The following is a 23645-nucleotide window of genomic DNA, read 5'->3' as shown; positions in this document are numbered from 1 at the left end:
GTAAGTTAGGATGGGTCATAATACTACAGTACGTATATGGAACTGCATTGTATCACAAATTAGTGAGTTGGCTTTGGGAAATCCTATATTGCAGGTTATTTGCCAGCCTTGTGTATTTTGTTACTTACCAGAAGGGAAAACCCCTGAACTATCTGTTATGTTGAGGTAACACTGTAGAACAGTAATGAGGATGATATTCAAGTAAATACTGGTAATTTAAAGTGTTATAAAGTTTGGCTGGGTACAAGTATATGTAGTGCACTTGCATATGACCCAGGTGATATTTTTGGGTGGGAAAAAGGAGGGTGTTAATATACCTTTAAATATGGTAACCCAACATAGGCTAAGCCACTTGTTGCTAATGCGAGGCTTCTTTTTTAGTCTTGCCATTAGACCTGTCTCCAAGTAACAGACTGTCTTTACACCCCTATTGTACATTGAACCTCTGCCTTTTCTTTCAAACTTGCAGAAACTTTAATTAGTCTGTATATGTTAACCTACTCAGTAGGGTGAACCTAATCATCATGTTTATTCATCAAACTACTGTACATGGGATGAATTGTAAAATAAATTTTCTCCAATCTCATGTCCGTTGCATTTTCTGAAAATCACTTGGTCTTTGTATACTTTATAATCTTGAGAAAGTATTGTGACACTGCCCATTGTATTGGTACCTTCACCTTCTTGACAACCAACACAGCAACTTTTGTGATTGTACATTTTTCTTTGCTTCCTTCTACATTTTTCTTTGCTTCCTTCTCATTCTCCATAAATTTTTTGTTCATAGATTAGATTTTCAGTCCCCTCCACTCTGTTCCACCTTTTAAAGATTTTTACCACCACTGCTTCAGCTTCTATTGTTAACACTTCGTCATGTGCATTAAACAGCTGCTAATTAATATTCTAAACAACTACAGATATGGTTTTTTGGTAGGGAATTTTCTGTTACTGTGGTATGTGTAGAAATTTGATATATTGGTTAACAGGAACTTATTCTCTTTTGGTTTTACAGGAACTTATTCTCTTTTGGTTTTCTTTTATTTTTTATACAATTTTCAAAAATACCATGCTAAAATGCTCCAAATGGGTTTCTAAACTCATCTAAGAACTGACTTGAAAGTAAATATTAGGAGCAAACTGCAGAGACAGAAATGGCAAGTGGTTAAAACCTGCAAGGATTATTTTTATTGTCTCCATGTGTTTAAAATTCAAAATTGTTTTCTCTTTCAGATGTCAAACATAACAAGTCCCCAGCGGTTTTCGGGAACGTTTGACCACTTTTATGATGGGCATTATGAACCAGATATTACATCCGTCATGAAGGTTCCAAAGAGAATACGTGTTACAGGTGAGGGATTTGTTTTCTCTACTCTGTATCACTTGCATCTGATTCTTTTTTACGTACTTTTGCTTAGCATGAATTTTTGTCAGAAAAGTGAATTACTAATCAGTAAACTATTTATTGTATTGTGTAGAGGCAGTCCCCTTTTAATGGTGATCTGGTTTTATGGCCATAAAATATGTGATTTATGGCGCCATAACGGGCCAAGTTCTGGTTATTATTGGTGCCATAAGGTGCTGATAATAGAGTTATGGTGCCTTAACATACCTAACATAGGTCCTGTTAACCTGTTATCAGTGCCAAAGGCACCATAAATCACCGAGTTTCGGTTAATGGCCGTTTTCACTTAACAGCACCCCACTGAGAATGGGACCCCTGCCAGTAACTGGGACTGCCTCTATTCATTTGAAGTAGCTGCCTTGAGAAATTTATATCTTTTAAAAGCTCTTTGAAAATATAGTTTGTATTTAGTATATTTTCTATACATTTTTCAAAGATAGAACAGTATTATTAAATTGGAGATTATGATAATGATAGACAATATTTTGCTGGTATATTTGACCCTCCTTTCCCTCATAGAGATGTGTTTGTTTCTCATATTAGTTTACTGGTTTTAAAGTAAGGCTATTTTATATCAAAGAATGATGATTTGACCTCTTAAAAATTTGTGTTGAATATGAAGAATCTTTTTAGATTTTTGTGTACATTACCTCTCGCCACCCTTGCTGTTTGTTAAATTTCTCCTTGGTTTAGAGGTATTTGAGTATGATATGAAGATGGTAGCTGTGGATGCTATTATGCCTACTTTTTCCTATTCAAAGGTGAAAATGAAGATGACCCAACAGTCAATTGGGCTCGATATAATGGCCATAGTGAGAAGCTTGAAATGAATGTACCAGACCGGATTGTTGTGGCAGGTATGGTGTCGTTACCCGAGAAGCTAGTTGTTGCAGGTAAACTAGTTTTTCAGTTGTTGACTTTAGAGCACTAATGGGCATCTGTGATATTTTTGTTTGGGAGTCATGAAGGGAAGGTATTGTTTTGTTTGTTTTGTTGATTTTAACCGTATATTGCTGTCATATGCTTTCAAAATAACTGCATGCTTTAATTTCACATGCTAAGATGAAGTCTGATGATTACTAGACTTCAGGATAAAGAAAAATGTATATGGCGTGGGTCAGTTTTTGTATTCTGCTTTAGTTTGATATGCAGACATTCTGTTTCATTCTGAAATTTGGCAGGTTATCTCCCCCACAGATAAGGTGGTAGTAGTAGTAGTAGTAGAAGCAACCTTTTTCACTTATACAGCAATAATGCTTTGAATTTCACTTGGGGAAGTAGTATCTATGATATGAAAAAAAAATACAAACTCAGAATGGTTCACATATTCTTCAACAAGGGTACTTAGTCTCATTTTAGAGCTATTGCAAAACTTGTCTGTTCAAGAATACAAACCCTTGTATTACGGATATGTATCATTAGCCGGTTTGGTCCATGTTTAAAGCCCGGTAACTAGGTAGTTGACTAATGGCATGTAGCAAGGGTTGAGGGTATTTTCCACTTACTCCACTCTTGATTTTCACTTTTTTCTTTGCTGTGCTGTTATGAAGACACTAACGCTGCTGCTGGCCCTACCTGAAACAACTAAGGCCCCATTCCTTTCCATTAACTAACATTGGAAGCTTACTATCATCAGAGTGTAGGAGAAAAAAAAAAGTATCGTAAATAAGCATTTCAGTAAAGAAAACTATACATTTTGTGTCTTCACTGAGACCTACTTGGATGAAATGGCAAAGAAGCTGAATTCTTCATAGAAGGTTTTTCAAACATTGTCAGTTTTGTCAACTAATAAAATGATGGCTTATCTTATATCTTAGAAACAATTATAAAATATTATCAAGAACAAATGAAAATAGTGTATATGCTCTTTCCTAGCAGTTCATATAACAAGGTAGACTTTGGCATCTTACTAACATATTGCCTCCCTCCACAGCATATCTGAGATAATCTCTACCAATGCCTGCTATTGCCAGGCCATTGGAGCAGTCCTTCAGGAATAGCATCTTATACATTATAGTATCAGTAATAAATTCACTGGGCTCACCCAATCCTGATATATGTATTTGTGCCAAGGGATTTTGATTTTCCTAATACAGTATGGAGAAGAGTAGTTGTCCCAGTACAAGGTGATGCACCTGAAACAAGAAAGTTTAAATAAGCTAATTGATATATATGAAACCTATAATCTCCAGCAAAAAGATAACCTTTAGAACAAGGCCAACACAGTTGTGAGAAGAAAACTCAGTCTAATTTTCACATTCTGGCTACTGCATAATACATATGTGGCACTGCATATTGTGTTCAACTGATTGTCATGCACAACTACTCTCTTAGTCTTTCTTGTTGTTCTGCTAAGAATTTACCAGACTTGGTAACTTACGTAATGCTAAGAGGCTGGGGAGTCATTTTGAAACTGAAAAATGAGGTTGACACTGCTCAGCTCAAGCTGAGTCTTAAGAATGTCAGCTGAAATAATGCAGGTAGAACGAAGTCTAAAACCAAGTGGGAAGAATCTACAAAAGATGTTGTTATATGAAGGTAAGCATGAAAAGTGAAAGTGAAATTGGTCCTCTCAAAGTAAATGGGTCCTGTATCACATCATCTGAGCAAATATTTGATTGATTATCAGACAATCAAATATGTTCGTATGGAGCCTTCATTCACTAGATAGAATATCCTGCTGCTTTCTTCCATATTAGTGGTAATAATTTCCTATCATCACACAACATTGAATTTACATAAAAACAAATTTTGAAAAAGAAATTCTCTTGAGTATGAACTCCACATCTGAACCAGACCACTTGTTAGGTTAATGCCATTGAAATCATGCAAACTTAACTGAGGAAACACATACAGTATATCTCACATAGCTGGAATCATGAACAAGTATAATAACATCACAAAAATCTTCACACATCCAGTCACATTTTGCACTGAAGCCAGGCAGTTAAAGGTACCTCCTAACATCATAATGACCTTTATCACTAACATCCCAACATATAAAATCTTTAAGGAAATCATAAGGAAAGCAGTTTCCAAACATCTAACTGAAACTGATCTCCCATCCAACCAACATGTCTATATACAGGGGAGATCTACAGTATCACAGCTAATGAACCAGTGTCAATAATTAGAATCCTAGAATTTGGCAGTAAAATTGATGCTGGTATTTATTTTAGTTTTGCCAAGGCCTATTGCATAGCTGATCACATTATTCTATGCAACAAACTCAAAGGAAATTGGACATGTGGATCTTTAGGGTATGTCATATTAGGTGTCTCACTAGGAACTTTTCTCAGTCCTGTTCTGTTTATTGTAATAATAATGTAAACAACCTTTAGAGCTCATGTATACGTATTTTTATTTGCTGATGATTCTTGTGTTGCCTTATCAAACTTGTAAAAACTGACATTTCAAAATTAACTATACTCTGTTTTTTTCATCTGTCCATCCGCTTGTGGTGTGTGCGTATGGTAACACTGCGTCGCAGGCTTTAGATAGTTACGCTATGTGTAAGTTTTAGGTAAATAAAAGGATAGTATCTGGGAGTACATTTGCAACTGAAAAGTGTTTTAGTAATTTACTGTATGCGAATTACACCATTAGTATTCAAAATAGGATATTGTTGTTATTGTTGATTGTAAGCTGAATGTAACCATCTAAAGGCCGGGACGCAGTGTTACCATACGCAAACACCACAGGCGGGTAGACAGATGGAAAAAAACCGAGTATAGATAGGATGGTCTTTCCATGGACACAAACAAGCAACTTCAATGGGGGCAGATTCAGGGATATACAAATACAAATTGATTAAAGATTTGCCATGATGTCATTTTATTTATTTGCTCATGAATATACCCAGGGATTGCTGTTGGTTTAAGTTCTGGACTTTTATGATAGTATGTCATTTGTAATTATAATTTTGCAAAGAAATATTAGAAAGGACACGTATACCTAACAAAAAGTTACTGCGGGCAGTTCCCGTGTTATGATGGAGATCCGTTCCTGTGGCTTATTGTGTGCTGGATTTTAGCTTAAGTTGGGTCTTGATATTAAAGAATTTATTATGAAAATAAAGAAAAAAAGTGAAGAATTCCTTACCTTTAATCCTGTGGTTGGCTTGCATTCTGGTAAGGGCATTTTGAAGGATGTAGAGACAGGCTTGTAGGGATGATGGAGATGCAGAAGGTGCTTGAGATATGGGTGCAGGGGAGTCTGGGTTATGCGACGTTGCAGGTGGAGCTGGAGATCCAGGTGGGGGGAGGGGGGGAGACTGGGTTATGTGAAGTTGCAGATGGAGCTGGAGATACAAGTGCGGTGGAGTCTAGGTGTGCAGGGGAGTCTGGGTTAGGAGAAAGGATCACTGTGTCTGTAGTGGTAGATGGTGTCAGAGATTTCTTTTTGAAATAACGATTAAGGTTAGGCAGGTCAGTTCTTTTTTTCTTCTCTTCCAAAGTCTCCCTGTAAAAACCAAGCCCACCCATGACCACTCTATGTATCTTGGTGTACCTTGCAATGTTGGGCTCTTTGCCCTTGAAACACACCATCCTTACCTCTATCAGGGAAAAACCTTTTGACAAGCCTTTAGTACTTAATAACCTAGTGTCTGGTAATGGTGCCTCTTCCTCCTTCTCGACTCAATCATCTGCTTCTCCAGCTGAATGAGGTCCTGTTCAAATAACTCTTCTTCATGGGGTTCCAGCACCTCATTGACATCATTAGCATCCACCTCCAAACTTTGATTCTTACTTATTCCAAGAATTTTGTTGGTGACACTTTCAAGTGCCCTTTTCTCCTCAAAGCCCAGAAAGTCATGCACAAACTGCAGACAGTTTCTTCCAGGCCCCATTCATATTGGTTTGCTTTACCTTATCCCAAGCACCTGCAATACGAGTATTCTTCACAGATTCATAAATGTTGTAGGATTCCCAAAATTCCTTGAGAGTCAAGTCCTTATTTCTTTCTTGGCGTCAGTGGCATTGTTTATCATTCTTTGCAGGTATTTGGCCTTGAAGGAGGCAATGACACCTTGGTTCATTGGTTGCAAAATGGATGTAGTATTCACAGGGTACGTGTCATTCAATTGTGAAGGGTGTCCAGGGGCATTATCCAACAAAAGCAAAACTTTAAAGGGCAGAACTTTCAAAGTACAATATTGTTCCACTGCTGGCACAAAGTGATTGATTAACCAGTCTTCAAATATATAAGGTGTGTCCAAGCCCTCTTATTAGCCTTCCAAATGACAGGGAGTTGGATCTTGAAAATCCCTCGAGTGCCCTTGGATTCTCATCCAAATGCACTAACAAGGGCTTGAGTTTAAAGTTGCCACTAGCATTACCTCCTTTGAGATGTCGATACGAATAGGCATAGGCTTCCAAAATAAGCCTGTCTCATCCACTTAAACACTTGTGGAGCAGAATAAACCCCCCCTCCCAGTTTATTTCAGTCAATCCAAAAGGAAAATTTTTTGCTGTTTTCTCATCAGCACTAGCAGCTTTGTCCTACACCTAAGATTATGCAAATTAGCATGAACCTTAAAACGACTAAACCAGTCTTTCTAGAATCGCCATAAGGCTCGCAGGAATACAACACTGATTCTGGTCTTCAGCCCAGTTCAACATTAATCTTTCCATCTCAACATTAAGACCACTATGCTGTTTCGTTATCATGGTCGATATCATAGGAGGAGCTCCTGCCATGTGTTCAAGGATACACTCATTATCCTTAATGGTAGATGTCGTCAACCGACTAACCCAAGTGAACGACCTATGTTGGTGGTGGTTTATCCCTTTTCTGAATACTTCACTGTCTGATTTCACTTCTATCATGATATCTTTAATTTTTTTTGACATGGCCACCAGAAGAAGCAATGTTATACTTGGGAGCCATAATAACAACAACAATAACAATAATAAATAATAATAATAATAATTATTATTATTATTATTATTATATTATATGCTTTATTTCAGCTTAGGGCCATATACATTGAATATACAAAATACAGACAGTAACATACACAATCTAGATACATGAGACATGATAAAAAAGAAAAAGAAAATGAATAATCGGCACTTATCCACAAAATAGCTGAGTTAGCATAAAAGCTAGTAGTAATCATAATACTGGTAATAACAGTAAAAATATTGGTGAGAAAAAAAAAAATGCATTGAGAGTAATAACAGTTAGTGGACAAATTATATAACTTAAATTTCAACTAGAGACCTTAGGTGGTTACAGTAGTCAGGTCCAGAGGGCTAAATACAAAAATTGAATGTAAAAAAAAAAAAAACTTTAGCTTGATAGTAATCACAGTAATAAAGAAAAATTAAAATATCAGCAATAAATGCAATAATGACAAAAACTGCAGATGACATCTTGCCAATACAGAGATTAAGTCCTTTAGGGGACAAAGGCCTCATTTTCCCATCTTTCCCACAATTTAGATTTTCTTCTTGCTTCACTCCTTTGGATGCTTTGTATGAGCGAGATGCTGCTGTTTCTCACTCGGGTTGCCAAACTGGACATTGTTCGCCTAACAATGATTTTTAAATTGTCCAGGTGGTTTTCTATGAACATCTGTGCGGCGGAGTGGTAGCGGGGAGTGTATGTGAGGCGTCTCAGAATGTCGTGCACAACAGTGATGCGTCTCATGGTCTCTCGGGTATAATAAAGGACAAAAAGATACAAAGTGTGATATGCTGTATGTACGCTAATGTGAGAACAATGTACCACAATGGTGCTTTACTACCAGAAGAAATGTTATGAAGCACGATATGCTGTATGTACACTAATGCGAGAACAACATACCACAATAGTGTTCTACTGATTACTGACCCACACAGTCTGCCTCGTTTTGTATTCCTACGCCACTGACCCCGCAAGGATCTTGCTCGGTTGTGTATTCATATGCTGCACCGACCAACAATTAACAAAAACTTGTACCAGCCTACGAGATATGAAAAAGATATTCATCAACTCCTCCAATCAGGATTAGCAATAGAAATATGTTGGATTTCAGCACACATGGAAGTAAAAGGAAATGAAAATGCAGACTCGGCTGCCAAATTAGCGTGCACTATCCCTTCAACAATTACACATGCCCCTGTGTCAGACTGGATAACATCTGTCAAACCATTGATATACCAAGATTGGAAAAGAGAATGGGCCTTAATGCCAACCACAAATAAACTTGAAAATATAAAAACTGAAGTGTATGCATGGAGGGCATCTTCACAAAAAGAAAGATCAAAAGAGGTAATCCTAACAAGGCTCCGTATAGGATACACAAGATTCTTGCATGGTCACTTGATGCCAACACCACATGCTGACCCAATAGTATAATAAATGTCAAACACCCATGACAGTGCAGCATTTACTTGTTGAATGCCCATTTTGGACACAACAAAGATCAATTTATCTACATAATTCAAAAATGAAAATTATTTTTGCTGAAAGGAAAGATTTTTCAATTAAGAACATCATAAATTTTTGTTTTTTTCCCTTTTCCTTCTCAGGATTAATCCCTGCGAACCAGCCCGAGAAGAGTTTACTTAAGGGTTTACTTCTTAATTGTTCCGTTTGTCAGAACCAGATTTATTATGAATGTTTTTTACTAGTTTCGTAAGATTTTGGTGCAAGTCGGGTGCTTTGTAACCCGGGAACTGGTTGTGATTGCTGTATCTTATTACAGTATATTGCATATATTATTATCATATTGTTAATGCACTACAGAGTACGTATAATCATTGCCATTGTATGCCATCTGCATTTGATATTGTTTACTTTCTCAAAGTCTTTGCTGATTGAGTAACTGTTTACATCATTGCCATTTGCTGTTAGAAGAAACAATTTGGAGCTACCTTCTATTGTAAATCAACAAAGTTGGCTTAAATCATGCAGATTACTTTATTTTGAAAGCATTAGGTGTGATTTTGCCACTTCTGGATATCGCTTTTACCTGTGAAAACATTTTGCAGCTTGTCTGTTACATATTCGTTTTAGTATTTATTTACGTAGCTTTATCTAGTGGAATTCTTTCTTAGCATGAGTAAAATTGTAATTTATTTTTATGTATGGAAGCCACCAATGAGAATGGGCAAGTTTTCATAACTTGAAAACTTGAACACAACTTTTAATAAATGCTTGTTAGTTACTGCCATCAGTTGTTTATGTCAGTACAGGCTTATAATCTTTTATCCAGAATTTTTTAGTGGAGGATGGAGCATCATCATGTGGTATTACAGTCAATGAATACTGTATCAAATTATATTGCATGTATTACGTTTGCATGTTATTATCGTATTACATATAAAATATGAATAAGCGATCATGTGTTATTTGTCTTCTGGGTGTTTATAGTCTTAAAATCATCATCAGACTGTATTTTCCAGTATTACTGGAACCCAATTCAGAGATAAATTTCTTTTTTAAATTATCAAAGCAGGATTTTAAAAAATGAAACTGAAGTACTACACATGATTTTTTGAGTTTCAGGTGTTTTTGCCACAAAAACATTTTGCAGCCTGCTCATTGTTCATTTCTTGACCAAAAAAGAAATCTGCAGATTAAGCATATAGTAACTCTTGTAATCTACTGAAAATGAATCTCTCACTATACAAGATACGTATATACTATTGAAATCATGCTTTGGGACAAAATGGTAAGGATCACATGATACATGAGATCAGATAATACACGAATATACAAAATTACGGTTCTTTTTTATGCTGTACATTTTTTAGTTACGGATTGTTGTTGTTGGAAATGAAACGTGCATGTGTATTCGGGAGCAACCTCCATTTCCGAAATCCAAAAAATTCCAAAAACCAAAACACAGCTTACCCTGAGGGTTTTGGATAAGGGATTGTGAACCTCTACTTGCAGTTAGTAGTATCCAAGCCCATAGAGGAGACTGCAGTGAAGTAATCCCCTACTCTGTGGTAGGGTAGTTGATCAACATCAGCTATTCTCATGTCCTAAATGTCTTTACAGTATATTATGCCATGCATTGGTACTGAATAATTGGTGGTGGTTTCTGGTTTGTCATGTAATGTGTTTTTATATATATGTTTCAAGAATTGAAACCAGTACTGAATTTGGAATAACAAGCATGGAACAAGAGTAAGGTGCATGGAGTGAAACCTGAGTTTTTGCAAAGCATGGAAACCTTTGGATATCTTTTATCAGATATTAAGTAATTTCAAATAAGCATAGTTTTTATTGTGCGTTGATGGATGTACAATATGTATATATGTTGTAGTTCAAGAGTTAATCATTTGAAATTTCCAGGAGGAGAACAACACATAGGCACTAGGGGTATACCTCGTGAGGTGGAATTAGAGAAGTCTATCATGCCTCAGCCAGATCCTACCTTATATAGAGTACAGGTAAGAAATATACATAGCTGTTCTTTGTTCAAGTGTATCATTCATCTAATTTCCACATCCAAGAATTGAATGGGTTTAAGTAAAGTGTTTAGTATTGCCCTTGTAATATGTATAGAAGACTTCAGATGCAAAATGTTATGTTTTATTAACTGGAACAAAGCTAACAATAATAGTATTCAAAGGACCTGGAAGTTTTACTTCTGTAAAAATGAATTTGGAAATTTGGAAGTCTGGAACTAAAAGAGTTATGCAATGATTTTTCCTTGAGTAAAAAAAAATTTAATGTTAAACATTGCACTTAATTTATTTTAAGCTGATATTTGTAAACTTATTTTATTTAGGTACATCTGAGGTATCCTATACTAGTGTGCTTTAATTGTAGTTTTGGTTTTCCTATTGATCACTGAGCATATGTTGCTGTTTGCTCTTGCTTCATTTTTCTTTCGTATTGATTGAACTCTTTCGTTGATAATTGGCCTATCTATTTTCCATTTTCTAACTGCAATATGCTTCCTTTTGCTATTGTATTGTATATTTTTTATTATTGTTTATTTGCCTATTTTTATGGAATCATTCTCATATCAACCAGAAAGAATGATGTGGCGCTTTCTATTCTTACTGTTGGAAGCATGGGTGTTTTCTTTACATTTAATTTTCTGTTAAGAACTAAAGTCCGTTTAAACTTTACTTTAATCACAGAACCCCAGCCAAGAAGGTCTTCATTACAGTTTGCTTCGATTTTCAAACCCTAGGCCCTATGTATCAGTAAGTTAGATGCAAAAGATATTGGCTTTTTCATAGATTTTGTTGCTAAGGCTAGACTAAGTAGACTATAGCCTAACCTCTTGCATGTTTGATTTTATTTTTCTTATTTTCTTTAGTTACTGTCGGATCATTTAATTTTGTTGTTACTTTTCTTGTGACTATGGTTTCAGTCACAGTGCAGGTTTTTCCATTGCATACATAGTTGTGGACTCCTTAGGCAGGCAGGAAAAGATTTTAAATTTCCCTTTGCAGAAGCTTCAGCAGCAAGATTAATTAGGAATATACTAAATAGTGGGGCTGCTGAAGGAGTTGGTTCAGATATTAGGGGCCTGGATAGCCCATGGTGATAATGTCTCTCTACAAATCGTTTGGGCATGCATACTGTAGACCTTAGTTGATGGGCATTGGTATGAAAGGTAAAAAAAAAAAAAAAAAAAAAAAAAAATACTGATCTCACTTAGGTGACTATATTGATCTGGCACCATGAACATTGGTGATCAGTGAGATATTTCATTTATAATACTGTATTCAATGTATTCCTTGGTCAGGATTTGCGGATTAACCTACTTACGAATTTTTCTGTCTACAAATGCAGGCTGGAACTACTATATTTCAGTTGGCACAAAAGCTAAAACAAAGGTGGTTTTGCTAACTCAAATAAAAAACTGACATAATTTTTTCTAAGAAAAAAATTATTTACTGATTTTCAAATATTGATATTTAATGCAAATGCAAAAAAATATCAATGAAAAATTTTTTTTTTTTTCAAATGTTTTGCCAAGTGATGTGTACCAATGTTACCCCCATCTACGTTAAAAGAAAATGGTAAGGCTTGAATACTGTGTGAAAGAAGATATGCGTTCTTGAATATAGGGGGGAACTTAATTAGTTTTTGACTTGGGAAGAGTAACAGGAGTGTTAACGCATACCTGTAAGCCATATATTTTTAAGTGTAATGTAAGATGACTTTGAAATTGTATTAGTGTGTTTTAGGATGGTAGTTAAGGTAGGTATACTTGGCGTTTGAAGTATTAATTAGGCAGTTACATATAAACATTTTAGGATGATAGTTTAAGGTATATTCTGTGTTTTCACTATTAAAATAGACCGTTATAAGCATTTTAGATGGGATCTCAGGTATTTGTAAATTTTAGCTACAGTGGTACCTCGAGATACGAAAGGCTCAACTTACGAAAAACTCGAGATATGAAAGCAAATATGAAAATTTTTGCGGCTCTACATACGAAAATTGTTCAAGATACGAAAGGTTGTTGTTGTAAAGTCCGAGATTCACCCGGACCACCGATAACAATTTTAAAACTCGTGCGCCGCCATCTGAGTAGAAGCACCTCGGTGGCGTGATTGGGATGGTGTTTGCGTACCACCTCGGTGGTCGCGGGTTCGATTCTCGGCCATTCCATTGAGGAGTAAGAGATATGTATTTCTGGTGATAGAAGTTTACTCTTGATGTGGTTTGGAAGTCACGTAAAGCCGTTGGTCCCGTTGCTGAATATCCACTGGTTCCATGCAACGTAAAAACACCATATACAAACAAACAACTGGGTAGACTCGCCACCATCCTCCTGCTCTCCCATTGGTTCCTGATGCTAGTCACTGCCATAAGATCCTTCTCTCCTATTGGTCAGCATCTCTCCCGTGATCCCATGATGCATCTATGTAGCGGTCTGCTCTTTCGGCCACTTCATGGCATCATCGGTATCGTAAGCACGCAGAATTAGTTTGTACTATACGATTTCGTTTATTAATGTAAATCTGTTAGTGATTTCGTTGTAGTATACTTTATTGTGTTGTGTGAGAACTTTACTACATACGTATACTACATAACATAATTACGTACAGTATATACGTAGTCATGGGTCCCAAGAAAGTTGAAGTTCACGGAAAGAAGAGGATGCTTTCTTTAGTTTGTTTTCCTGACATTTTTTTGTGCGTTTCGTAAAGTTAAGTGTACGTATCTGCTGTTTGTCGTCCTCCTCTGTCGCCACTTTCGGAGATAGCCTCACTCTCGAAAGGTAAGCTTCCACATTTTACTACATACGTATGTATATGTACGTACAGTATTTCTTGTATACTATGTACACTAATACACTTTATTTACAGGTACTATGTAGTACATATTAGCAGTACGTATTAAGTTAGGTATTGAATGGTCCAAATTGTTGTAGTATTTCATTGTTTATAGGTCAATTTAGCTTTATTATGAAATTTACTGGAGTGTTTTTGGAGGGCTTGGAACGGATTAGCCATTTTACATGTAAAATGTGGTTCAAGATACAAAAAATTCATGATACGAAGGCCGCCTCGGAACGGATTAATTTCGTATCTCGAGGTACCACTGTATTTGTGGGCGGTTGTGGTCCCTAACCCCATGGAATACAGGTGGTCTACTGTACTTCAGACTGCAGTATCCCTTTGATCTCGGTCTTTCTTAAAGTCTTTTCCATTTCATCTCTGCCAATCTGGCAACATCTATATAGTTTCTAGAAATGTGACTTGGTAGCAGCCAAAAACCTGGAGCACGGAAAACCATGAAATGCTGGGGCACATGCGTTGACAAGGCCTTGAAGAATCAGAGGACTCCATGATAACAAGAAAGCACACACTCAAACACACTGAAACAAAGAAATCATGGGCAAACAAAGCAACCGACTTGGGGGGAGAGCAAAAGTGAGTACTCTCCGAGGTGGTCAAAGAAAGACTATAGTGTCACGAGGTTCTATGCCTGGTTAGTGACCAGCATCCACCTCATATACACATAGTTGCCAGATGCCAAATGTTTCTTGCTTTACAATCTTTGATTGTTTTTAACTGGTTTCCAGCTGGTGCAAGAAGATTATCCTATTGTTAAGACCTTAGGTTTGTTAGCTATGAAAAATACAAATTGATAAAAAATTTTTAATTTTAAAGTTGTAGCAGTAACTTTGAGAGACCATTTTATTGCTTACAAGTCCAACTTTCTTCCAGGCTTTGTCATTTACTCATTTACTTTTTAGATGTTTGTGAATTAAGAATTTGCCAGGCTTTTGTTTGTCAACACTTTTGAGTATAGAAATACGTATAGGAATATCTTGTAGAAAAATAAAATTTTTTACCTTGAAAAGTGTGCTGGTGTGCTCATCAGTTATAATGAATATTACTTCTCTGAGCTATAACTTTAATTTCAGTGCTGCTGTGTAATCTAAAACTGGTCATGGAGTTAGTTGCTCATGAGTTGACATGGTTTGTATCACTTAGTATGAATAGTAAGGTGATAAGGGGACATTCTGTAAAAATCACAGTACAAAAAAATTTATGAATATATAAATAGTAGTGTACCTGTACACGCAGTAATTATTTTGAGTTGAACAGCATGACAATTGAAGAGTTTGAGAATCAGTAATATATGAAATTTAGGCTGCCAAGCCAAGCATTGAGGCATTTTTAGGCATTCACCACTTAAGGCAGTGAAAAGAGGGAGTTGAAGTGGTTGGACTGCATGATAGAGAGATCCAGAAAATAAAGGAGATGAAGTACAAGGATCTGTCGGTGGAACTGGGAGAAAACCCCTCAGGTTGCGCTATAAAGTAATAGGTAGAGATTGGACAAAGGAAATGGGAATGGAGGTAAAGTAACAGGGCTAAAAATGGATTCAGTTATGGGCCAAAAGGGACAGTGTAAACATCCTTTAGTATCGCCTACAGTGCACTGGCAGCAGAAAACCCCCCCACCCCCAACCCCTTTTGTTTGCATCAGCACATTTGCTTTACAAAATATATTGTTATAGAGGTAGTAACCTTTTATTTAATGATGGTAATCTGTTCTCAGTATCTCCAGTAGGTACTCTTCTCTTGTTCACAGGTGTCAAGGAGTTTGAACATTTGACAAGCAAGACATGCAACTCCCTCCTAGATATGGAAGGTGTCTTAACTAGTCTAATTAGCCATTAAATGTTTCTAATTTTAACCAGGTGTATAGTTGTAAGCATAAGTTTTGTATTTATTGAAAAAAATATTACAATTTCAGACCCCTCCAAGAAGCATAACATTGGACAGTTACACATATCCAAGTGCTGCTGAAGACTTGTCCCCCAGTGATGAAAAAGAGGGTAGCACCCCTGCTTTGGCCCCAACAGTTTTACCGCACAATTGTAACACTTATATTTCTACTGGGTAAGTAGGCCAAGCAGACTTTGATTGAGTAAGAATTTTCATGTGATTTTGTGTAGTAAAGTACCAAGTGTGTTAAGGGTATACTTATATAGGTTGAAATTTTATTACTGATTGCTCTAGATAGTAATCATATTGAAGATTCAGTAACCTTATTAGGACTAAAACTTTTTATTAATTTCCAACAGTCGTGATACAGGAACACCGGGACTTACAACAGACCTCAGTCCCAGCGAAGAAGTATCCTTACTACGGAGGCAGGTTGGTCGTCTTAATCGGCGCGTAATGGCTCTAGAGTTGGACACACAGCAGCGTGCACACAGAGAGATGATTATGTACACCTTGGGGGTTGCGTATTTCATTATCAAAGCAATACTTTGGATAAACCGAAACTGAAGGAATTAATGGTTATTTTCTGTATGAAATTATCGCTGCCATTTACTCAGACAGACTTCCCCTGGATATTAAATGGTGCTTGTTGAAGTGCAAAGTTTTTTTTTCTTGTAATGAGGATTTTTCTTGTATTGAGGATATTTACTAGCTTATATCCCTTTCATGGCTTGTTAGGGACTCCAAAACTGCAATTTTTGTTTTTGTACATGGACTTTATTTCTTTCTTTTCTTTTTAAAGCTGTGCTCTGCTTATGAGCATTAGAGAAGTTCATCCCATGTACATCATGATACTCCAATATCTGGCAAGTGTTATTTTTGAAGGTGTCCTTCTGAACCATATGAAACAGCACTTGTCAAAATTAGTGTAAGTGGCTCCAATAGCTATTGCAAATAATACAGTAAGTCACTTAATCCTTCAAGTTACACTGCTTCCAAAGGCTGTAAAATTTTAGTTTGGAGGTATTCATGAAAAATTTCAGTTTGGAATGATTGCAGAAATGGGGCATTCATTAAAATGATTTTTTGATAACAGTACATTTAATTGTAGGGTTTTTTGTGCTATGATAAAAAACAGCTTTTGTATGCAAAGCCATTTTTTATTATATATTTTTATTCATAAAGGGCAAGATGGAAGTAATCTTTATTGAGCTTCCACATGCAGTTAATGGCCAGTATAGCTTAAAATGAGGTAGTATTATCTTACATATTTGTTTTCACAAGAGACTTGTTGATGCTGTGTAGTTAGTTACTTATAAGTAGCTAAATAGCAAACCTTACAGTGAATGGCAGACTAAGTTTTATACATTTTTTAATGTTTGGCCAACAAGAATTTCAGAATGCTGAAACTAAACACAGAGGCCTCCCTAATACAAGTTTTATAAGACAAGTATTTTGGTAAGCACAATTCAGCCTTAATGGAATTTTAGCAATGATGGCAGTTAAAGAGTATGAGACTCCAAAATATAGGTTCCAACAGGGCATCATCATTTAGCACCCATACAGGGTCCAGTATATACCAAAATGGCCTATTCAGGCAGTGTTAGCGTTAGGTTTTTATAAGTTACAGGCATATATTTTTCTTAGAGCCTGTGTGAAGTACTGTAAATCCAAGGTTAATTAGAGTTTGCTGTTGCTTGAGTTATGGTAAGGTATGTGACAGAAGTTGCATAATTCATATTTAAGTAACATTTTCCTTTACTGTTTACTTTTGAGAAAAGTTTTTTGAAAATGTTGTTAAAGGTCTCATCAGAAAATTGTTAAAAAATTACATAGTGGTTTGCAAAATGTAATCTAGTTTGTTGTTTTTCTCTAATAACGCAAATACATGTATTGACATTGTATGTAGTGGGTATTGAGAAGGAACTGGATAACTGATGAATATATTCATTTATCTTTAAATTTGAGCCAAGAATTTGTACTTTATTTCACCTTCTTCCATTACCATAACAAAGCAGTGTAGTTGAAAGCCAGTTATTTTGAGTGATAGCAAACTTTGTCAAAGGTATTGTCCTTTACAAAATGTCTTTTAATGTTCTCAGTCTATGTTTTTTATTATTATTATTTCACGTAGGCAAAGTATGTTGTGACAATATTAATTTATAACATGTTTCAAAGGCTTAATTTTGGAACTTGAAAATTTGAAACAACTTGTGGTGCTTTGCCATTTCATTATTTCATCCAAGGATCTTATTTCTTATACAGAATAATAGATAACTTGTTTTAGATGGCGATAAGATAAATTCAGTTGTTAACAGCTCCTTTTTTGTTATACTTTTAATTTTTCTAGTAGACTCAATGTTGCATCCAAGATTTATAGTCAAAGATATTCATTAGTAAAAAAATTAAATACTATTTGTATGGTATTAGGCTGATTAACCATTGATGGAGAAAGTCATCAGAGGATATCAATAAAAATATCCTTTTTTGAATCATTAAAGAATGTTCTGATACATTCAGTGCTCTTTACAATGAAGTATCCTCTCCTTCCACACTTATATAACAACCAGATGTAAATGTAATCCTTCTGATTGTCCTACACTCACATGCTTTTGATTATCTTGACTTTTAAAGCTTGCTTAAGATGATGACTATTTCATATAAAAGTTGAATTTAGGTAAGCATTTGATTGTCATTTTTGTTACGGGTAGTAATGAGTTCAGCAACCTCAAAGAAATGGCAATTTTTTTTTTTACACACCCAGTCAGTTTTGGGTTAGTAAATGCAAATTCAGTGTAGTATAGTACAGTACTTGAATAATGTAAAACAGCACTGGACATGCAAGATTAGAATATCAGAACAAAAATTTGCATCATGTTATGGCTCCACACAGGAGTGCTGTAGTTTTAATAGATTATTCAACCAAGAATAATCTATTAAAACTACAGCAAGAATTGACAATTGAATTATTTTATTTTTATAACAAGATTTAGTCTGTAAAGTATAAACCAGTTGCTCATTGAAAGAAAGCCAAAATTATTGAAACTCCATAGGAACAATTATTGCAAGCGCATTACTATATGTATATAAATATTTATATGAATTTTGTTTTAGGATTAGTAAACTGCCTACATTTGCTTCTTATGGGGTTTTCTAAAAAGATTCAGAGGAATGTCACTTGAGAAATAACTTGACACATTTCATCTCACCTGTACTTCTCTGCATTGCGTTTATTCTTCAGGTAAGTTATGTTGAGTATGGCTGTGGATGTGCAGATTTTGCATAATCTTGACTGTTGTGAACATGGAACTGTCGCTGAGCATTCCAGGGGTACACAACAAAGACATGTAAATAATTTGTGTGTTTTGTGATATTTTGATTTTATTTTAGTCATCTTTTAGACCAACTTGTATTAAGATGAGAGAATTGGGTGTGTATATTTTAGAGAATACATTTTGACAAATGTTAGTAATAAAACATCATCAGGGGACAGGTGATAACTAAATGTAACCTGTAGTTTATTTGACAGTTACATTTCAGTGTATCCAAGATTCTTTTATTTGTATTGTGAAGCTGTAGTTATGTCATTGGTGGAATCTTCCTTGAAATTCGGGACCAAATTTTGGTAGCAAAGGTTTGGTAAAGAACTACTGCTGTTAAACAAAATGTCAAATATTTAAGTCAAGAGATTAGAATGTTTATTATACATGTAGTAATCCTTGACTTTTTCATCACATTAATTTTATTACAGTTTTGTACATTATTTTTCATAATATCCCCTTACAGTTTTGTCAACTTTGTATGCAAGTGCATTCATGTATAAATTTGAAATTATAGGGACATAGACTATATTGAACAGTTACTCTCTCCTCTTGAAGTTAGTATAGTACTGTACGTATTTAGATTGATCTCAGTTTCTCTATATTTATAATATTTTGTTTCAAGTAATGTGAAGGAGGTATTGCATACTCTTGAGACTGATATTAACACTATACTCTTAGGTAAAATACTGTTAGGTAAACCTATCATGCAGATTTATATATATATGTACACAATATTGGAATTTCCTACTTAGAAAAACAATGTAGTGGAACATTTCCACCCCACCCTTTTTGAAGGTTCGGTCAGTTCACAAAATAAATTTAGCCGACAGTTTTTGAGCAAGTATGGCTTACTGGTATCAAAGGATGATACACTGAGGAAATGCTATTAATTCTGGTCATTTGTACTCTTCCTGTTTCTTTCTTGTGATGGATGTTACATATTCCAAGTTGTTAAATAAAAGATCACTGTTGATAGCAATTCTTCTTAGGTAAGCCATTATTGCTATTACAATTTACTGCTTTTAAAATATATTTCTTCGACTAATTCTGCTGTTTTTCGTGAAAGTTTAAGGATATAATGACAACACTTGACATGTTGTGAGAAAGTTCTCATATGTCATAGGTGGAACCTTCATTACATTTCTCCCCTTAAATAAGATGATTGAAATTTCCTAGGAAATGGTGTAATGACATTCTGTGTTGTAATATGTGTATATACTGCTGTAAATGTTGCTGAAGACTAAACTGATATATTACACTTTGCTCTTAAACTATTTATTCATGCATAAGTACTTTTTAGTTCCAGCTTATGAAAGTTGCCATTAAAACTTAACCTTTTGAAAGTAAAATACTTTCTATAAGCAGGGATTTGCTTGTGGAAGTATTATACTGTCGTGTGGTCACGTTATACTAAGTATAGTCCATTTTGTAGTGCCCTTTGAACAAAGAGAACAGTATGTGAATATGGATATTGTTGGATTGTACTCCAGGCGAGTCATGTATTTAATAAACTTTCCAAAACTGTTATTTTGTTTGAAAGCAAGTTCTTACCTTTATGGTATGGAGGATTCCAGATTCATTTTCCGGTCAGATTTTAAGCTACTTTGATCTGCAGTATTAAACATTAGTTAACAAGATGAATGCATTAGCTGCAATTTATTACAAGGTAAAATACATTATATATTCAATGTTTTTTGTCTCATCAATGCCTTTAATTTTTGCACTCCTGATGTCATCGGAGGATATTCCCACTCCTGTTGATGTTCTGGCAACAATGTTTACACATCAGGCACTGTGTGGTCATGTGGATGCCCTCGTTTAACTGGAATGTGGAATTTCAGTTAAATAATATGGGATTTCAAACACTTATGGTGAATCAAGCTTCAAGATGGGCTTCTCCCAACTTTCTCGTAAGTTTTCTTATAACCATAAGGGAAGAATCTTAAGGTCATATCAATGTGTTGATTAGATTTGAGAATTTTCACTGCTCCTGCATGTTCAATATCTTCAAAACTGATACCATTTACGCCAAGTATCTGGTCTGCTTCTTTTAGGCCTAGTCGCTCAGCTTCGGTATTTGGCATCACCTTGGAGAGATATATTCCACAATAATGTTCCTTTCCTCCTCTGATGTTGAATCCAAGCTGTTAGAAAAATTGACTTTGAGCACTTTCTCCAAAGTATTTTCTTACAAACTTTTCCTTCACAATAAAATGTCCAAAGTTTAAAGTTAAAAGAGATTAGTTAAAACTAGCTTTTTCATACAAACAATCATATGCCCACATTCTTTTTAACTAGCTTTTTCATACAAACAATCATATGCCCACATTCTTAGTCTTAGATACTCCTAAGTCTCTAAGACTAAGAATATGAGACTATCTTTTCTTCTTCAAAGTACAGAAGGCAAGGAGCCAGTGGAATTCCTAGTGACAGGTAACTTAGGGTCTTGCCGCCACCACTGCACACCCTCTTCTTCCAAGGCTGTGGCTTAGTAACTGACAAGTGTTGCAGGGATCTCATCCTGAAAAGGCTGTCTGTAATAATTCTCCAAGGACAAGATGACCAAACAAGGGCTGCCACATCTTGACTGACAATAGGAATGTTAAATGATGGATAGCAGTCTCTTGATCCTGTCCTGTCACTACTCTATCACCATTGCAGCCATCATCAAGTACCTCTGTATGTAGCCCCATGCCAGTGGTGCCAAATTGTGAGAATAGACTTCAAGCTGCAATCACAATGAAACAGTTGGTCACAAAGTGAAGGTATTTCCATGATAACAAATGGAATGGATCATGAAAGGAAATCCCTAAGTTGAATACTTTGGCAATTCCATTTTTTGCATCATGAGAGTTTGCTGCAAGTACTTGTTAAGGAAACCGAGGTTTATGATCATGCACCAATCATATGCCAACCACTCGTCACCTTCGGAACAAGAAAAGCAAGACCAAAAAACCCTCAAAATCTATCTGAATTGCTCAATCACCTGCTTCTAGATCATCAACTGTATCTCACTGTCATGCTATGAACTTACATCTCACCCCACAGGCTACCGCCTGCAAAGTCAGTGGTACCTGTCTTCATCTAAGGGATGAACTAACTGACCCTGACAACCACAACTACCCAAGGCACTGTTCTTACCTCCTACGATAATTCCAATATCTGAAGACAAGGTCCTGCTATCCAAAGAACAATCCATGAGCAAGGAAAGACATCATCTGTCACCTTTTCCAGGGGATGGTGCTGCAGACTTCTTCCCCACTTTCCTTCAGCAAATTGGCAACTGATGCCTCCTTGATGAAACTTAGGGTTCCTCCTTGATGAAACTTAGGGTTATCAGGTAAAATTGTCTTGAGAGGGTAGCTAACATCCTGCCATCTCAGCATAGTTCCTATTGCTTGAAGTCAAATATTCCTTGGGGTAGTAAACTGTTTGAAGGAGGATAAAGCACTAAAGTTGATCAATACCAGTCAGATTCTTATGATGTGTGCTACTCCAACAGCTTCTTCAATACAGCCTCAGGGAACAGGAGTAAGTCAAGAGGGTTCTCAGTCCCATATCTGATGTCTAAGGAAAACAGAAATTCACAAGGTCCTTAATAGCCAAAAGGTACGTACAGCCTGACAAGTGAATTAAAGGAACATGCATCATTGTGTCAGTTTCAATCTCTAGACAACCTCTCCTTTAAGCATACTCCTAGGAACAATGTGCACCTATGCTTGAACTACCACAGAAGAACCCATAGATGAATGCATACTTCTCAAATAGAAACAGGAAGTGATATAGTGTCCTTAAACCTAGGAAACTGCAAAAGTAAGCACGGTAACAATAACAAGAGTTACAGGCATGGAAGGGACATCAGTTCAAACCAGTTCCACACGAAAAACAGGTATCACAGAATTGCATAGAAACCAAACAGCAGAAGCAACAAGCTTAAATGGAATTGCTTTCAGCACATGCAGTTGAACATGAATTATGTTAAAGAAAAACACAAGACACTGGCAAGTAAAGCTGGGGCAAGAGGTGCAGCCTTACAAACAAACCTAGAAAAAATCTTTAAAGCAGCAGGGACAGCTGGAGCAGCAGGCAAAACAATCATAGCATGGACAGCAAAAGATGAGGGCGGCTGTAATGCTTACATAGCTAAGGAATAAACCTAACAAGATGGTCCTAGATCCCTTTTGACATGGAAGAAACAATGGTCACATGCAACTGCTTGAAAATACCCACTGTTAAAGTTAGCTTACATCATTCTCTTTGACAGCCCACTAAGTTGTGGGGAGGCTGGTTGGGGTCTACTTTAGCTAAGCCCAAATAATACATTTTATTTTGAAAATTTATATTTGGGATACATCATACCAACTGCTAAATTTGGCTGATTCCCACATTTGAGAAGAGGATGGTGGGTAGTGCAGCTAGACCAGATCTGCTCAACCAATCAATGTAACTTCATGCTCCCAAAATACTAAAACCTGGGATTAAAAACAAAGCCTAAAAAATTGCTCTTTCCTTGGTTCAGGAAAACTAGTAGCGGACAAAGGGCTATCCTATCCAAACATGATTTTGCATACTTAAGGTACTGAACAGCAAAACCAAATTGCACCACTTCTGCACCACATTAAACTCTTCCTCATGCGACAACTTGTCAACAAACTAATGAGGTAGCGACAGCTCTCACATAGTGAATATGTATATACTTTAATAAAGGTAAATGGAATGGAGCTAGTTCTCATGCACTAGCCCAATCAAATACATCACAGAGAACCTCATG

The 23645-nt window shown here is 36.0% G+C and overlaps 3 protein-coding genes across 6 annotated transcripts in view; 2 read left to right on the top strand and 1 right to left on the bottom strand.

Annotated features, from left to right (window-relative positions):
- LOC135204766 (gastrula zinc finger protein XlCGF57.1-like) overlaps positions 1 to 23645 on the top strand; it is a 236252-nt gene that overhangs the window by 105642 nt on the left and 106965 nt on the right. The gene's annotated exons all lie outside the window — the stretch shown is intronic.
- On the top strand, positions 1196 to 20399 carry LOC135204764 (transport and Golgi organization protein 11-like). Of its 4 annotated transcripts, none has more exons than XM_064234925.1 (6): positions 1196 to 1348; positions 2164 to 2259; positions 10694 to 10791; positions 11491 to 11556; positions 15580 to 15725; positions 15911 to 20399. In XM_064234925.1, exons 1-6 carry the CDS (start codon positions 1231 to 1233, stop codon positions 16116 to 16118), a joined length of 732 nt encoding a protein of 243 aa, XP_064090995.1. In that variant the 5' UTR covers positions 1196 to 1230; the 3' UTR covers positions 16119 to 20399. The 4 variants fall into 4 exon arrangements, with proteins under 4 accessions (XP_064090995.1, XP_064090993.1, XP_064090997.1 ...); XM_064234923.1 differs by having other exon boundaries at positions 2164 to 2295; XM_064234927.1 differs by lacking the exon at positions 11491 to 11556.
- Positions 19036 to 23645, bottom strand: part of LOC135204765 (PDZ domain-containing protein 11-like) — a 30759-nt gene continuing 26149 nt past the window's right edge. Inside the window, exon 3 of the mRNA XM_064234928.1 lies at positions 19036 to 21018. Coding sequence (XP_064090998.1) covers positions 20758 to 21018 — 261 coding nt within the window. The 3' untranslated portion in view covers positions 19036 to 20757. The remainder of the gene's footprint in view (positions 21019 to 23645) is intronic.

The sequence above is a fragment of the Macrobrachium nipponense genome, chromosome 47 (assembly GCF_015104395.2).
Source record: "Macrobrachium nipponense isolate FS-2020 chromosome 47, ASM1510439v2, whole genome shotgun sequence".
In the NCBI taxonomy this organism is placed as follows: domain Eukaryota; kingdom Metazoa; phylum Arthropoda; class Malacostraca; order Decapoda; family Palaemonidae; genus Macrobrachium; species Macrobrachium nipponense.
This window is presented reverse-complemented; position numbering and strand designations above follow the sequence as displayed.